Source organism: Lepidochelys kempii, chromosome 2, assembly GCF_965140285.1.
Source record: "Lepidochelys kempii isolate rLepKem1 chromosome 2, rLepKem1.hap1, whole genome shotgun sequence".
In the NCBI taxonomy this organism is placed as follows: Eukaryota; Metazoa; Chordata; order Testudines; family Cheloniidae; genus Lepidochelys; species Lepidochelys kempii.
The window spans coordinates 61,797,896-61,815,547 of NC_136381.1; the positions used below are offsets into that span (position 1 = coordinate 61,797,896).

Consider the following 17,652-nt stretch of genomic DNA (forward strand, 5'->3'; position numbering starts at 1 on the left):
CCAAGCTCTGAGATCCCTGAGCGGGGAGGGATTCAGAGATCCCCAATGTCTACACAGTAATGTTACATTCCCACTCTGCGGAGCCAGGCCTGCAGGGCATTTAATTGCAATGTAGACATATCCCAGAGACCTCAGAGGGGCTGAAGTGGAGGCTCCCGGGTAAGGACTACCAGGGAAGGGAGACATAAATTTGGAGCATCTCCACTGGACCCCTCCTCCCCAAGCAGCCGCCATCTGCTTGTGGGGAGCAGGGCCACCTAGCTGGGATGATTGCTAGGAAGAGCAGGAGGGTGCTTCGGGTTAGGGGTGCAGGAGGCTCTCCGGGCTGCAGACTCTGTGATGGGGCCAGAAATGAAGGATTCAGGGTGTGGGAGGAGGCTCTGGGCTGGGGCAGGGGGTTGGGGTGCAGGAGGGGGTGATGGCTGGGCTGGGGGTGCAGGCTTTGTGGTGGGGCTGGTAATGAGGAGTTTGGGGCTCAGTAGGGGACTCCAGGCTGGGGCCAAAGCTTTTGGAGTGCAGAAGGGGGCTCAGGGCTGAGGCAGGGGGTTGGAGTGCAGGGTGCAGTCTCTGGGAGGAACTTTGGGGACAGGCGGGCTCTGGGGAGAGGGGTGGGGCTCTGGGCAGCTCTGACTGGTGTGGTTCACGGGGGCTCCAGGAGTGTGCCCGCAAGGGCTGGGGGGGAAGATACCAGTGAAAGGAGGACACTCAGGCCCAAGAATAGTAAACTATGCTTTATTGAAGGAAGGAAGAACTTACGCTCCAATCTGCGTGGGGAGCCCCTAGGACGCGCGGAGGGGCTGCAGGGGACTCTGGCCATTCGGGACAGCTGACCAGGCACGACTCCACAGGGGAGGAGTCCTCTGCGGCGCTATATTCTCCGCGCTTATCTCAGGGTTACATGGGGTCAACAGCTGGTTACATTCTTATATATATAATTGATGCTTATTACATAAACTGACTTGTTTACAGGCAAAAATATGCTGAGCTATGCTACAATATCTTTTGGCAGGGTCTATCAGACAAAGTTCATTGAAACTGCCTGCATCCTCCGCTTACATCCAGTCACATACTCAGTCCACCACTTAGCTCCTCACCAATCTTCCACAACCTTGCTCCTACAAGGAGGTCCTGACCTCAGGCAGTCCCTTAAATAGTAGCTGCACCAATGCTGCTCCGGCATTTCCTGGGGCGCAGGAAGCTGGATGCATCCACAACGTCCCAGATTCGCATCTGCTGTGGATTCCCAGCCAATGACAACTGCAGAGCCGGTGCTTGGGGTGGTGCCTGCAGTTGGGGGCAGCACGTGGAGTCCCCCTGGCCGCCCCTCTACCGAGGAGCCAGACATGCTGCCACTTCTCGAGAGCTGGGCAGGGAGCCTGCCTTAGTCCGGCTGCACTGTCCTGCCGCGTAGCCCGGCCCCAGCCTAATGCTGCCAACCCGACTTTTAGTGGCACGATCAGCTGTGCTGACCAGAGCTGACAGAATTGCTTTTCAACCAGACTGAGACACAGGCAGTACCTTCACAAGTCATGATATAATGATACTGTTCTCTTCCTTATCCTTTCTTCCTAGTTGGGGCTGGGTGTCTTATTTCTGCTCAGCCCAGTCCTCCAAATGCATACTGCTGTGAATGGGACCTAATCCTTTACACCTTAAATGTAAAAGCGTTTTGCCTTTGATAGAATGAGCAGGATCTGACTCAGAGTGCCTGCTACCCTGAGTAGTTCCAGTAAAGTACTGCCAATAGGACTAGTCACAGTATGAGGCACTTTGCTTGGAAGAAATGTTTGCAGAAGTGAGGCCTTAAATTGCCTGTCCCAAAGAGATTACAATCTGTCTTTATCTGTACTGTAGTGTAAGACACCATGGGCATTAGATTATAAAGTAATAAATTATGTATATACACACAACTTTTCTAATTCCTGTATAGATAAGAGAAATCTCCTAATTGCTATCTTCAAATTTTAACAATATTTGGTGTCACAAGTTAAGTGGTATAGGAGCTAAATAAATGAGTTGTTCAACCCCTAAATGGCAGAAATAGAGCATTTTATTGATCACAAAGAAAACTAAGGCCCCAGTCCTAGGGTTACCAGGTGTCCAGTTTTCGACCGGAAAGTCCAGTCGAAAACAGCCTGACAGAGTCCAGTCAGAAACACTGACCGGACACCAAAAATTCAGTTGCTGCCTGGAGGAGCGTGGGTGATGCCTAGGGGGAACATGCAGGGGCAAGTGCTTTCCCAGATTGGCCTGCCAGGGAAGGGGTGGGAAGAGGCGGGGCAGGGGTGGGGCCTCACAGAAGGGGTGGAGTGGGGGCAGGGTGAGGTCAGCGGGTGGCGGGGGTGGTCAGTGGTGCGGCCCTTGGGCCAATGTACTAGTCCTCATGTGGCCCTCGTGGTCATTTGCGTTTGAGACCCCTGGTTTAGGCAATCCCCCTGTCTTGGTTTTAGTTTCCTGTGATCCTGTCTTTTTCCTTTTTAAATCATGATTTATTTCATTTAAATAATTGTGCAGTACCAATTAACTAATTAAATAAAAGGTGTAAAAGTACTAAGTACTAAATGCTGTTCTTAAAGGATAAAGTATTTTATTTAGAGACACCACGAGTTAAAATATTTGTAAAATCCTTACATATATGATAGAGGTGAATCAGTTTATTAAGTGAAACAATTTTTAGAATTTGATCTTTTACATACTGTTTACTACAGTAGAACCTCAGAGTTATGAACACCAGAGTTAAAAACTGACCAGTCAACCGCACACATCATTTGGAACTAGAAGTTCACAGTTAGACAGCAGCATAGACAAAAAAATTAAAAAAATAAATACATTACAGTAATGTGTTAAACATAAAGTACTAAAAATAATAAAAGGAAAGCAGCAGTTTTCTTCTGCGTAGTAAAGTTTCAAAGCTGTATTAAGTCAATGTTCAGTCATAAACTTTTGAAAGAACAACCATAACATTTTGTTCAGAGTTACAAACATTTCAGAGTTACTAACACCTCAGGAATGGAGGTTGTTCATAAGTAACTCTGAGGTTTTATTAAAAAGAAAAGGAGGACTTGTGGCACCTTAGAGACTAACCAATTTATTAGAGCATAAGCTTTCGTGAGCTACAGCTCACTTCTTCAGATGCATATCGTGGAAACTGCAGCAGGCTTTAGGCTTTTATTGTACTTTCATTTCTCTCAGGGTAGACAATAATGATAAATAAGTTTTGTTTTTAATGTCTAGTCATTTCCTCTTTAGTTTTTATGACTATTTTGCTTGGGTTGCAAACAGTTGGGGGGGGAAAAGGGGTTAGAAAAGTTGCTTTTTTTAGACTAGGTTGAACACCTATTATTAGTGTTTGATTTAAATAAAAGGCAAAAAGATAATACCAGTTTGACTTTCATAATTAACCTCCCTTCCCCAAAACAAAGTACTTTATAACTGAGGAGGCTGATCTTCTGCCTTTCCTTATTCCTAGTGATTTTTCACAGGAGTAAGGGAGGGAGAATGCTATTCCTTAGGGCTTATCTACACTTATCCATGCAGCTGCACTGCTGTAGTGCTTAGTGAAGCTATCTACACCGGCAGGAGAGCTTTGCCCCTTGGCATAGGTACTCCAACTCCCCAAGAGGTGGTAGTCGTGTCAACGGGAGAAGCCCTCCCATTGATGGGTTAGGCTGTCTACACCCCCACCTTGGGCTAGGTTGGTATTACTATTTTGGTCAGGCAATATAAATTTGTACTGTAGACCAAGCCTCAGATTATACATTATATCATACCATATTATGTCAGGCAAATATACATGAAAGGAAGGAAAATCTCACTGGAGAGAATTTACTTGTTTTTATAGGGGGAAAAAATTGTAAGTCTGCCTACCTAACAGTGCATCAAGAGTCAACAGGTGGCCTCTCCAAAGCTCCATTTCTCTCTCCATTTTTTATTGGTATAAAAGCTGCCCTCACTAAATTTATTACTACTCCAGACTAACTTATTTTTAAGTGCCATGAACTAAATTATAGTAGATTGATTGAGTCATGAAAGTGAGACTTGTGTACAGAGGAAACAAGTCTAGTTTTAAAGTCCCTTCGATAGCTCAGCTGGTAGAGCGGAGGACTGTAGAGGTGCTGCCTATGGGAATCCTTAGGTCGCTGGTTCGATTCCGGCTCGAAGGAGACATGTTTTATATATTATCCTCTATAGCAGGGAAGGTGAGAGAAATCCCTTGTCAGTAACGTTTGTGCTAAAAGAGGTGTTTTCCTCCCTCTGCACACTATGCTGTTCACGTGCATTTTATTAGTCATGAGTCACTGGCACGCAAAAAAGCTCCTGAGTGTAGGTGATCACAACCAGCCCCACTGCCTCCCTGCAAGCGCCAGCCCTAGCAACTAGGGGGAGAGGGCCGAGGCCTGAGAAGCAAGAGCGGCGGCAGCTGCAGAGCCCAGACAGGGGTATGAGCTTATTGCACAGCCGCAGCGGACCAAGCAGCCATTGTCCCCCACTGCCAGGCTTGGCGGGAAGAAAAACTCACTCCCCCAGCATGCAGCGCGCTAGGTCCCGCCTCCCTGCTCCCTCCCCGTGCCCGTCTGGCTCTATGCCCCGCCCGCTCCTTTCCCACTGGTCACACCCCTTCCCCCTCTGGCGCGGTGCCCCGCCTCGATCTCGTGCCTCCCCCACAGCCAATGGGGTTGCAGTCCGCGTGCGCAGATTCAAACGGTGACTCTGGAAGGAGGCTGGGCGCGAGATTCGGCGGCACGGACAAAACCAGCCGGGAGTGCGGCGGCGGCGGAGCAGCTAGAGAGGGCGGAGAGGCGCGGCCGGGACGGGCACAGGGGAAGCTGGGGCGGCGGGGGACGCAGCTGGAGCCGGGGCAGTTGTGACGGAGACTTGGAGCCGCAGCTTGGACCCGGACAAGAAGCGTCCGCAGCCCCCGAGCCTCTCGCTGTAGCCGGGCCGGGCTAAGCCATGTTCTGTGTGCGGCGGGCCGGGCCAGGCCGGGGCTAGGAGCTGCTGCCGGTGGAGGGGGTGGGGTTAGATGCGCTGGAGTCTCCGGGAGCGGTAGAGGGAGTCGCCCGCTCCCCGCGGTGCGTGACGGGGACGGGCGCCACGAGCGGCACAGACTCCCGAGCCCGTGCGTGAGCCCCGGGGCAGCGTGAGGAGCCCGGGCGGGGAGCCGCGCAGCTCTGTTCGCCAGCCCGCCTCCGCCCCCCCTCCCTATGGTGCGCCTAGAGGATGGCGAAGAGACCGCGCAGGTGAGTAACGCCCCTGACTGGCCGGCCCGCCTGCCCCGGCTCAGGTGTCTCCGCGCCTTGGTCCCAAATCCCTGCTCCCTCCCCCGGTCTCAGCGCCTTCTATCTTCCGCCCCCAGGTGGGGCAGGTAAGTCCGCCTTGCCCCCACCCCTCGTCCCCTTTCATCTTTCTCCCCAGACCAGAGGCGCAGACTCTCCTCTTACCCAGCTGTCCTTCCCCGTGCTCAGTTATCATTGCCCACTCTCCGCACCCCGCAGTTATCCCGATCCCGTCTGCATCACCCCCTCTCTTCTGTCGCTCTCCTGTCGCCACACAGGTGTTCCCTGACTTCTTCATCTCCCCTGCATGTTGGATCCCCCAGGAGTCGCTGCATCCATGTCTTTCCCATGTTGCCCCCTACCACAGACATAAAGATAACCTCATCTTCTCTTTCCCTCTCTGCTTTCACACACCCCTGAGGGGAAGCTGGGGTTGACCATAATCAACCATGTGCTTTTAATATTCTTTGTCTTCACTAATTCTTATTTTAATTAAACACAAACTGTTTCTAGTCCTGGGATGTCCACTTATTGAAAGACCCCTATATGGGGTTCTTTCCCCGTAGCTGGGGATCTATGAGAGAAAGTGTGTTTAGTCAGCTGCAGACATTGAGAGCTGTTCTAGATAAATCCTCAATTTTGCAGGAGCCTGTGTGTCTCCTAAAAATTCAGATTTTGAATATAAAATGAAAAATGTGTTAATCTAGTTACTGCCATCCTCAGTGTTTCTAGTTGTGGACTTCCATAGTGTTACCTGTTTAAAAATAAATAAAATTTTGAAAACCAATAAGGAAATACAGAAGGGGGTTTAGAAGGTTGATAAGGGAAGAGCAGGATAGTTGTTAATAGCTTTCATAACTAATAGGTTTTGATTTTCCACACTATTTGGCGATTGCTGTGGATTCGTATTGTTCATAGGAGTGAAGAAATTATAGGTTGGTGGTTGCTACATAAGAATCTGCTACTGTATTTTTCTTCTTGAGATCAGGTTTATTACAAATACACTATAAATTAATAGTTCTTGTTGAAAAACTGCAGTGTGTGTGTGGGGGAGGAAGTAGTATGTTTGCCCTGTAATTTGTTTCAAGGAACACACAAATATCTGAGAAACTAGAGATAATCAACTACCTCAATGTAGGTGTGTAACTGTATCATATAACATCAGAAATTCCATCTACAGTATTGTACCCAGTATAACATCTGGAGTATCTCTCTTTCTCCAACAGAAGTTGGTCCACTAAAAGTTATTACCTCATCCACCTTGTCTATCTGGCGTTTAGGAGCTAAATAAGACTTACTAATCTTTCTGTAAGTGCTAACATGCTATCAGTGAATATTGAGTTGTGAAGAATTTACATTTCTTGCTAGATTATTAAAATAGGTGTGCATAGAGGATGAACTCGTCTGTTACAGGTTGGTAACACTAGAACAAAAAAAACCAAAAAACTCCATGTTGGCATATAACAACACGACATGCAAGAATGGGTGCAAATTGCTTTTGGGATTGCTCATTTAGTACAAGAGTAAGGAGGAATCTTGATCTTTGAGTTCCAGGTGGTATTATTAGATACAGTAACTCCTCACTTAAAATCATCCCAGTTAATGTTGTTAGGTTGCTAATCAATTAGGGAAAATGCTCTTTTAAAGTTTCACAATGCTCCCTTATAACATAGTTTGGCAGCCGCCTGCTTTGTCCACTGCTTGCAAGAAGAGCAGCCCGTTGCAGCTAGCTGGTGGGGGTTTGGAACCAGGGTGTACTGGCAGCCCCCCCATCAGCTCCCTGCTCTCCTAAATTCCATGTGCCACAGCCACCCAGCAGGTTACCAATTGCTGGCAGTTCAGCTGTCCTTCGCCCCCACTGCCATGTGCTGCTCCTGCCCTCTGACTTGGAATTGCTCCCGGGAACTGTGCAGGGGAGGGGGAAAGAGAGGGGCTAATGTCAGGGTGTCCCCTTCCCCCCTACTCCTGCCCCCTGTTTACCCCTTGTCCATATAGAGCAGCGTGGGGACAGGACAGAGCTCAGGACAGAGAGAGCTTGGTGGCCTCAGCTGCTGTCTCAACTTTCTGATTTCTTTTTTTTAAAGACAATGTACTTAGAATGGGGTCAGCGTACTTAAAGGGGCAATGCACATCTGTCTCCCACACACAGGGTGTGTGTCTCTGTCTCTGTCTGCCATGCTGTTTCCTCTCCCTCCATTCATGCTGCCTTGTAGAGTGTGAGGCTATATTAACAACGTGTTAACCCTTGAGGGCTCAGCCGAATGCCAGTTCATCATTTAGCAGTAAGACATTGCCTGGGAAATATTCCACCCTCTGACTTTACCACCTCAACCAAGCTTCACAATCATCATTGCTGTGTACAGTATTAAACTGTTTGAAACTTATACTCTGTGTTTGTTGTGTATGTATATATATGTGTGTGTGTATATATATATATATTAAAAAAATATAGTTTTTTGTCCGGTGAAAAAAATTTCCCTGGAGTCTAACACCCCCCCCCCCCATTTACATTAATTCTTATGGGGAAATTGGATTCGCTTAACATCATTTTGCTTAAAGTCTCATTTTTCAGGAACATACCTACAACGTTAAGCGAGGAGTTACTGTATAATATTCTTTGATTTTTAAAATGAGAGAAGTTTTCATTTCTTAATACATCTGCCAACTCTTCAGCTACATAATAAAAAGACACTGAAGGCTAGAATCTTAATTAAAAAAGTATTTTGACTACTAGAATTATTGAAATTTAACGTATATTTTGTTTACTCTTTCAAACAGCTTGGTGAAATGGCTCCATTTCACTTTCTGTTTTTATGCACTAATTCAATACAGTTTCAGTTCACAACACTACAGAGGAATGGTCAAATAAATTATAATCACTGTAATTTAAAAAAATCCATTCATTTTGAGTTTTAAAAAAACTACCTTTTGTTTACCTAAGCACATATATAATTTTTGGACCTATATGCTACAATTCATGTTTTTCAGACTGATATGGGTGGGGTACAAGAAATTTTAATATGTGACTCTAGAGTAGATACTTTTATCTCTGTGAAATTTAAACATTCAGTCTTTGGCCTGTGTAGAATGCATTTGTCTTTTTGTAGAACGTTCAAGTGAATAGTTCTTAACTGCCATTGTAGGCAGAGCTGTGTGTATCTTGCCCTGCTGAGGAATCCACTGCTGGCTGAGATATGCTCCATTTCCAGAATCTAGATACAATTTTTAAAAAATTGTTCCTAGCACATGGTAGCCCAGAGAACTGTAAATATATAAATCAAGTGTAAGAAGATACTCTGTTGTCTTCCTGAGGCTGTAGACAGCCTGAAATAGTGCTCCAAAGATGTGAACTGCCCCATTCACCTCAGTGATGTTAATTCTGAGTTTTAATTGACAGTTTAAATGTAAGCATTGTACATTATTTCAGTGCTAGCTGTTTTAGTAGAAACATCCAGCTAATATTATTGCATAATTCCATGTTATCTCCCACATCTAGTGTCAAAAGTGCCAACTGTGCCCGACCCACTTGCCAAAACATCCAGCTTTACTCCGAGAAACTTCTACAGTGTGATTTTGTGCTTCTTAAAAACAAAAATACCCACCCATCCCATGGTCTACTGGGAATGTAGAGTAGTGTAAAATATATTGAGTTTAATATAAAATAACAATTGATAATATTCATTGTCCTATTTCATTTGGAAAAAAAGTTGCATTTTAAAAATATATCCAAGTTGCTCCAGAGTTTCCTATTCACCGTACTAGAATGCCACAGTGACCAGGAACTGTGGTGTTGCTGCATAATTTTTGCCAGGCTTTTCACCGAGTGTACTGATCCTTGGCTATAATTCAAGAACAGATACGCTTTAGGTTTTTTTATTGCCTTTCAAAATGAGTATCGTATTAAATAGTTTGACCCAGAAACGGTAGTGTTTGAAGTTGTAGATTAGTAAGACTAGTGTATCTGGACCAGTGGGTTGTGTGTGTTGGGTAGTAGTTAAAACAGAAAGAGATACCTCAAGCCATATGCTTTGTTTGCTCTGTCACCATCAATTTGCAGGTGGTCTGAGCACAAAGCTTTCTGTTCTTTCAAGTCAGAATAATACTTTAAGGGGTTAATATTAGAGGTGCTTATGAAGTGTTCATTGTAAACCATTTAAATAGCAAGATGTTCGCGTATCAATTATCAATATTTTAAAAATTAATGTTGGTAAGAGTCATTCAAATGTGTAAAGCATTTAAAGGATGTCTTTTTGAAGTGGGAAATGAGAAATTAGATTAACTGTACTGTAACATAATTGGGAGAATTATACAAAATAAAACAGTATCTTATTGTCTCTTTCTTTACCTGATTGGCCCTTTTTCTGCAGACTGCTTTTTGTAATAGCTTCAGACTCCTTTTGCCAGTTGTTAACTTAATTTTGGTCCACTATGCAGTGCTTAAATTACAGAGATCCAGTTCACAGAGTGTAATCACATGGAGACAACTGAGTTGTAATTTTAAGTGTATTTTGTGGCTTACTTGAGGTGAAAAGGGGTAGTATCAACATGCAATTGCTGAGCCTGAGTGAAGAGGTGGAGTGTGTGTGAGTGGGGGTAGAAGTGTGGGCAGGGAGAAAAAATAAATTAAGACTTGGGGTACAGCTTTCAAAAGCACTTAGGTGACGTAGGAGCTCAAATCCCATTAAAAGCCAAATGGTTATATGTTGAAAGTCAATAGGACTTAAATCCTATTGAAAGTTGTATCCAAAACCTTAACGTTCTTTTTTCTTTACAACTTTGGGTACAACTTTCTTAACAACCTAAGCGAGTTAGGTTTCAAAGTCCCATTGACTTTGAACGTATGTACTTTTTTTATATTTGACTTTTAATGGGACTTAGATGCTTTTGAAAATTTTGAATTTTATCTTTTTTATAGACTAGGTATTTCTTATGACAGTAAAATTGAAAAACAAATAAGGACTGCGTGATCATTTTACAGTCATCACTCTGAGTGTAATCTACTTTAATAAGTAGTGGGAAGGATTTGCTATAGATCATTAAACATTTATATTTATGATAAAAAATCAAAGTACTTATACTGACAAATTAAAAGGGGGAAAATAACGCAGTTGTAAAGGAGGGGGGAAAAGAATGAGTTAAACCATTAGACACCTCTGTGTGCTCCTCTGTGTAACTGAGTTTGTTTGCAAAGTTAAGGTGGTGAAGTATTATACCACTTCTCCAGTAGGTGGAGCGTACTCAACATGATGGCACAAAAGTCACTACCTGTTTCTATCATTTCTTTCCTCTGCCCTGGTCTACACTAGGAGTTGAGGTCGAATTTAGCAGTGTTAAATGGATTTAACCCTGCACCCGTCCACATGACAAAGCCTTTTTTTTTTTTTTTTACTTAAAGGGCTCTTAAAATCGATTTTCTTACTCTATCCTCGACAAGGGGATTAGTGCTGAAATCAGCCTTGCCAGGTCGAATTTGGGGTACTGTGGACGCAATTAGATGGTATTGGCCTCCGGGAGCTATCCCAGAGTGCTTCATTGTGACCGCTCTGGACAGCACTCTCAACTCAGATGCACTGGCCAGGTAGACAGGAAAAGGCCTGCAAACTTTTGAATTTCATTTCCTGTTTGGCCAGCGTGGCAAGCTGCAGGTGACCATGCAGAGCTTATCAGCAGAGGTGACCATGATGGAGTCCCAGAATCGCAAAAGAGCTCCAGCATGGACCGAACGGGAGGTACGGGATCTGATGGCTGCGTGGGGAGAGGAATCCGTGCTATCAAAACTCCGTTCCAGTTTTCGAAATGCCAAAACCTTTGTCAAAATCTCCCAGGGCATGAAGGACAGAGGCCATAACAGGGACCCGAAGCAGTGCCACGTGAAACTTAAGGAGCTGAGGCAAGCCTACCAGAAAACCAGAGGGGCAAACGGCCGCTCTGGGTCTGAGCCCCAAACATGCTGCTTCTATGATGAGCTGCATGTCATTTTAGGGGGTTCAGCCACCACTACCCCAATAGTGTTTGACTTCTTCAGTGGAGATGGAGGCAACACGGAAGCAGGTTTTGGGGACGAGGAAGACAGCTCACAGCAAGCAAGCGGAGAAACCGGTTTTCCCGACAGCCAGGAACTGTTTCTCACCCTGGACCTGGAGCCAGTACCCCACCGAACCCACCCAAGGCTGCCTCCCGGACCCGCCAGGTAGAGAAGGGACTTCTGGTGAGTGTACCTCTTAAAATAGTATACATGGTTTAAAAGCAAGCTTGTTTAATGATTAATTTGCCCTGGCATTTGTGGCTCTCCTGGATGTACTCCCAAAGCCTTTGCAAAAGGTTTCTGGGGAGGGCAGCCTTATTCCGTCCACCATGGTAGGATGCTTTACCACTCCAGGCCAGTAGCACGTAGTCGGGAATCATTGTAGAACAAAGCATTGTAGTGTGTATTTGTTGGTGTTCAAACAACATCCGTTCTTTATCTCTCTGTGTTATCCTCAGGAGAGTGATGGTATTCATGGTCACCTGGTTGAAAGGTTTTCTTTTCTTAAGGGTGCTTTTCTTAAGGGGACATTCAGAGGTGCCTGTTCCTGCTGGGCTGTTTGCCTGTGGCTGAACAGAAATGTTCCCTGCTGTTAGCCACAGGGAGGGGTGAGGGGCTAGCCACGTGGTGGGGGGGGAAGCAAAATGCGACCTTGTAACAAAAGCACATGTGCTATGTATGTAATGTTAACAGCAAGGTTTACCATGGAAGAGTGTACCCATTGTTCTATGAAATGTCTTTTTAAATACCATTGTCCCTTTTTTCTCTCCACCAGCTGCATGTGTTTCAAGGATCACATGATCTTCTCCTTCCCAGAGGCTAGTGAAGATTAGAAGGCGAAAAAAACGCACTCACAATGAAATGTTCTCTGAGCTCATGCTGTCGTCCCACACTGACAGAGCACAGACGAATGCGTGGAGGCAGACAATGTCAGAGTGCAGGAAAGCACAAAATGACCGGGAGGAGAGGTGGCGGGCTGAAGAAAGGGCTGAAGCTGAAAGGTGGTGGCAGTGTGATGAGAGGAGGCAGGATTCAATGCTGAGGCTACTGGAGGATCAAACTAATATGCTCCAACCTATGGCTGAGCTGCAGGAAAGGCAGCAGGAGCACAGACCGCCGCTACAGCCCCTGTGTAACCAACCGCCCTCCTCCCCAAGTTCCATAGCCTCTTCACCCAGACGCCCAAGAACACGGTAGGGGGGCCTTCGGCCACCCAGCCACTCCACTCCAGAGGATTGCCCAAGCAACAGAAGGCTGGCATTCAATAAATTTTAAAGTGCTGTGTGGCCTTGTCCTTCCCTCCTCCACCACACCTCCCAGGCTACCTTGGCAGTTATCCCCCCTATTTGTGTGATGAATTAATAAAGAATGCATGAATGTGAAGCAACAATGACTTTATTGCCTCTGCAAGTGGTGATCAAAGGGAGGAGGGGAGGGTGGTTAGATTATAGGGAAGTAGAGTGAACCAAGGGGGAGTGGGGCTCATCAAGGAGAAACAAACAGAACTTTCACACAGTAGCCTGGCCAGTCATGAAACTGGTTTTCAAAGCTTCTCTGGTGTGCACCGCGCCCTCCTGTGCTCTTCTAACCGCCCTGGTGTCTGGCTGCCCTTAACCAGCAGCCAGGTGATTTGACTCTACCTCCCATCCTGCCATAAACGTCTCCCCCTTACTCTCGCTGATATCGTGGAGTGCACGGCAAGCAGTAATAACAGTGGGAATATTGGTTTTGCTGAGGTCTAACCGAGTCAGTAAACTGCGCCAGCGTGCTTTTAAAAGTCCAAATGCACATTCTACCACCATTCTGCACTTGCTCAGCCTGTAGTTGAACAGCTCCTGACTACTGTCAGGACTGCCTGTGTATGGCTTAATGAGCCATGGCATTAAGGGGTAGGCTGGGTCCCCAAGGATAACTACAGGCATTTCAACATCCCCAACAGTTATTTTCTGGTCTGGGAATAAAGTCCCTTCCTGCAGCTTTTGAAACAGACCAGAGTTCCTGAAGATGCAAGCGTCCTGTACCTTTCCTGGCCATCCCACGCTGATGTTGGTGAAACGTCCCTTGTGATCCACCAGTTCTTGCAGCACTATTGAAAAGTACCCCTTGTGGTTTATGTACTCGCCGGCTTGATGCTTTGGTGCCAAGATAGGGAAATGGGTTCTGTCTGTGGCCCCACCACAGTTAGGGAATCCCATTGCAGCAAAGACATCCACTATGACCTGCACATTTCCCAGGGTCATTACCCTTGATATCAGCAGATCTTTGATTGCTTTGGTTACTTGCATCACAGTAGCCCCCACAGTAGATTTGCCCACTCCAAATTGATTCCTGACTGACCGGTAGCTGTCTGGCGTTGCAAGCTTCCACAGGGCTATTGCCAGTCGTTTCTCAACTGTGAGGGCTGCTCTCATCTTGGTATTCTTGCGCCTCAGGGCAAGGGAAAGCAAGTCACAAAGCTCCATGAAAGTGCCCTTACCCATGCGAAAGTTTTGCAGCTACTGAGAATTGTCCCAGACCCGCAATGCTATGCGGTCCCACCAGTCTGTGCTTGTTCCCAAGCCCAGAATTTGTGTTCCACTGTATGAACCTGCCCCATTAGCACCATGATGCCCACATTGCCAGGGCCCGTGCTTTGAGAGAAGTCTGTGTCCATGGCCTCATCACTGCGCTGATGTTGCTTACTTGCCCAGTTTCGCTTTGCCAGGTTCTGGTGCCGCATATACTGCTGGATAATGCGCGTGGTGTTTAATGTGCTCCTAATTGCCAAAGTGATCTGAGCGGGCTCCATGCTTGCCGTGGTATGGTGTCTGCACAGAAAAAAGGTGCGGAACTATTGTCTGCTGTTGCTCTGACGGAGGGAGGGGCGACTGACGACATGGCTTACAGGGAATTAAAATCAACAAAGGGGGTGTCTTTACATCAAGGAGAAACAAAAACAACTGTCTCACAGAATGGCCCCCTCAAGGACTGAACTCAAAACCCTGGGTTTAGCAGGCCAATGCTCAACCCACTGAGCTATCCCTCCCCTCGATATTTCAGACAGGACTGAATTGCCATTAAACTTTTCAAGGTGCCCCTGACAGACCTCACCGAAACGATTGTCGGTCGTTGATTTCAGAGAGGGAAGGAGGGAGGGAGGAGCAAATGAATACAAAACAAATCTGGTCTATTTCTTGTTTTGATCCACTCCATCTATCTTTTACATCTTTGGCTGGCAGCAGACGGTGCAGTAGGACTGCTAGCCATCCTCATCTCCTGCCTGCCTGGCAGAAGATGGTGCAATAGGGCTGCCGGCAGGACTAAAGAGAGTGACCTGGTTGAGTCACTCCTAATTTAGTTTCTGTGCCCATATCTGCCCATGTGCTCCTGACCGACCTTCCTGAGGTGGCCAGGAGCACCTCGGACACGATGATGATGGTTGTCAGGCCTATTGCACCGTCTGCTGCCACAAGGCAATGGGTTGCTGCTGCTGTGTAGCAATGCAGTACCGCATCTGCCAGCACTCAGGAGACGTATGGTGACAGCTGAGCAGGCTCCATGCTTGCCGTGGTATGGCGTCTGCACATAACTCAGGAAAAAAGGCGCGAAATGATTGTCTGCCGTTGCTTTCACGGAGGGAGGGAGGGGGGAGGGTCTGACGACATGTACCCAGATCCACCCGCGACAATGTTTTTTGCCCCATTAGGCATTGGGATCTCAACCCAGAATTCCAATGGGCGGCGGAGACTGCGGGAACTGTGGGATAGCTACCCACAGTGCAACACTTCAGAAGTCGATGCTAGCCTCGGTACTGTGGAAGCATTCCGCCAAGTTAATGCACTTAATGCACTTAGAGCATTTTGTGTGGGGGGACACACAATCGACTCTATAAAAATGATTTCTAAAAAACCGAGTTCTATAAATTCGACCTAATTTCGTAGTGTAGACATACCCACTGACTGTCAGGTAAGGAGCTCAGCACTGTAGTTTCAGATCTGCTGCTTGCTCAGCTAAATTTTGTCCATCTAAAATTGTAATTTGTCTTTAGTTCTTGTACTTTTCTTTTCTTTCCTTTTTGAAAGGAACCCCTACTCATGGTCTCACTTTGACTTTTCAGGATTCCATTGGATTTTTTTTTCCTTTTGCTTGTTTATTATCCTTCCTTCAGTTGACCCCCAGATAAGGGTGTGTATCTCATAATTTTTTCCTGCCTTCCACCTTCAGAGACTGAATTATTCCTCTGCAATTCTTCCATTCTAAGATTCACAGGAAAAAGGTTCAGGCATGGTTGTGAACTCTGATACGCTGGTTACTGCTTGTAGCAAGCATTTTATCTAGGTTCTGATACTGACACTGTATAGCACAATGTGTTTTTGTGGGTCTGGATTTAGTGATCATGAAAGGATTTAAAAAAAAAAAAAAAAGATCCTAGAAGACATTGCTTCCACTTGAGCAACATCCTTAAGTTAAACAAAGCCTGGGACCTGCCGTAACTGATAGTGTGACTGTCATATACTCTGTTAAATTCCTAAGTATTTTTAAAAATGTACATTCTCTAACTGTTTTTTTAACCTAGGACTTGCACTTGTGTACATCGAAGTACATATCATAGGATGTGTGTGTGTGTGAATTAAGAAAGGTGAAACATGGCATTAATCTGTGGGTTATTAGACTAGAAAACCATTTTGTCATGGCCCTAATGCACCTAGTTATTTGCTATGCCTAGCTGACACATTGTTGGATGCTATATTTAAAAACGCTTAAATAGTGAGGTTAAGCAAATCTTTAAGCTTTTAGGAATTTTCTGCCTATTCCTCACAATATACAGCTTTGCAAAACTGACTAGGTTCCTTGTGGGGTTTATTACTTACCTTTGAAGCATAGGATATGAGGAGGAAGGATACTATACTGGATAAGACAATGGTCTGTCTTTATGTTACTACAAATTTTATACTTCATTCTAGATATCTTCCAGAGATGCACCAGATGCACAGATTATAGCCAACACCCTCTCTGGTTTCTTGAGTAGTTGGTGGTCTATATTAATTTAAAATATATTTCTAGTTTGTTTAAACTGTTCTGTTTGTACTCTGCAGTGAGGAAGAAGATGACGACCTTCAGTATGCAGATCATGACTATGAAGTACCACAGCAAAAAGGGTTGAAGAAGATATGTAACAGAGTAAAATGGACACGTGATGAGGTAACACTTGACCAGGTAACTTTACTTTTTATATCATACCAAAATGCTATATTTCTCAGCTGATACTATGTCTTTACAGGATGACAAGCTAAAGAAGCTGGTCGAACAAAATGGTACAGATGATTGGACTTTCATTGCTAGTCATCTACAGGTAAGTGTGAAGTATAATTTTTTTAATGAAAGGGTCTGCAATGGTGATATGTCCAATATGGAGATGACTGGCTATGTAGCAGTTCACATGGGGAGGCATACATGACTGCTATATTTGACTATTCTATGGATACCCATAACTTGGGCTGGGACAGCCAAGTCCCAAACCCTCGAGGCTTGTTGAGTAAGACCAAGATTTTGACTTCCTATTAATTTCAGGAGTGAAGCCCGCAGCCTGTGAAGCACCAGTGTGCTATGCTCATGTCTGCCATTATATCTGAAGTGTGTTGCTGCATTCTGAATCATTTGCAGTCTTCATGTGGGGTTACAGTCAAGTCCATGTTGTGGATTAAAGTAGTTTAACTAGGAGGTGATAAAAGTACAGATCAATCAAAATCCTCCTTTCAGATGTGAAAGGAAAAAGAGGTTAGTTTTTTGACCAAAGGAGGATTCCTTATCACTGTGGCAATCTGTGTTCGGGAGCTATGAGTAAACCACCTCAAACCTAAAGCTTTGTACCAATTTGGCAACCTGTGGTCTTACTCCTACAATTGATAAGGTTAGAGTAATATCCAGTTTCCAATTCCCCCCCACCCTTCCTACTAAAACCCCTCCACCCCTTTTGTGAAGATGAGTTTAAACTAGCAGCTTTATCCGTCTGTGGATCTGTTCCACGCGTTGGGATATGGTGGTGGGCTGCATTAATGGAGAATAACTGCCATGTGCATGTTGATAGCACTGAAGTCCATGGCTTCTTATTTTTCCCAAGTTTCCTCATGATGAAGAGGGAGAGAGAGAGTATTGAGTCTTGTGGGCCATGGCATGATGGGTCTGGGTGAGGCAGCACAGGTGTTCTTTTTGGTATTGGGATCTGTGTGGTAAACAAATGAATAGAATGAGTACTTTGTGATACTGCATGTCAAAAGCACCATATGGTCACTGGTGTCAAGTGACAGATCTACACAGTACTGTAAACTTAGGGTAAATCTACACTGCAGCTGGAAGCAATCCTCCCAGTCC

At 45.5% G+C, this 17,652-nt stretch overlaps 1 protein-coding gene and 1 non-coding gene across 4 annotated transcripts in view; both read left to right on the forward strand.

The window, feature by feature from the left end:
• Positions 1-4,073: 4,073 nt before the first annotated feature.
• Positions 4,074-4,163, forward strand: TRNAY-GUA (transfer RNA tyrosine (anticodon GUA)). The gene is given in 2 exon segments: positions 4,074-4,110; positions 4,128-4,163. It is a non-coding gene; the product is annotated as a tRNA-Tyr (tRNA).
• A 526-nt stretch (positions 4,164-4,689) lies between these two features.
• Positions 4,690-17,652, forward strand: part of MYBL1 (MYB proto-oncogene like 1) — a 45,096-nt gene continuing 32,133 nt past the window's right edge. For all 3 annotated transcript variants that reach the window (XM_073330993.2, XM_073330994.2, XM_073330995.2), the window contains exons 1-3: positions 4,690-5,240; positions 16,377-16,482; positions 16,562-16,633. In XM_073330993.2, the coding sequence (XP_073187094.2) occupies positions 5,221-5,240; positions 16,377-16,482; positions 16,562-16,633 (198 nt within the window). In that variant the 5' untranslated portion in view covers positions 4,690-5,220. The remainder of the gene's footprint in view (positions 5,241-16,376; positions 16,483-16,561; positions 16,634-17,652) is intronic.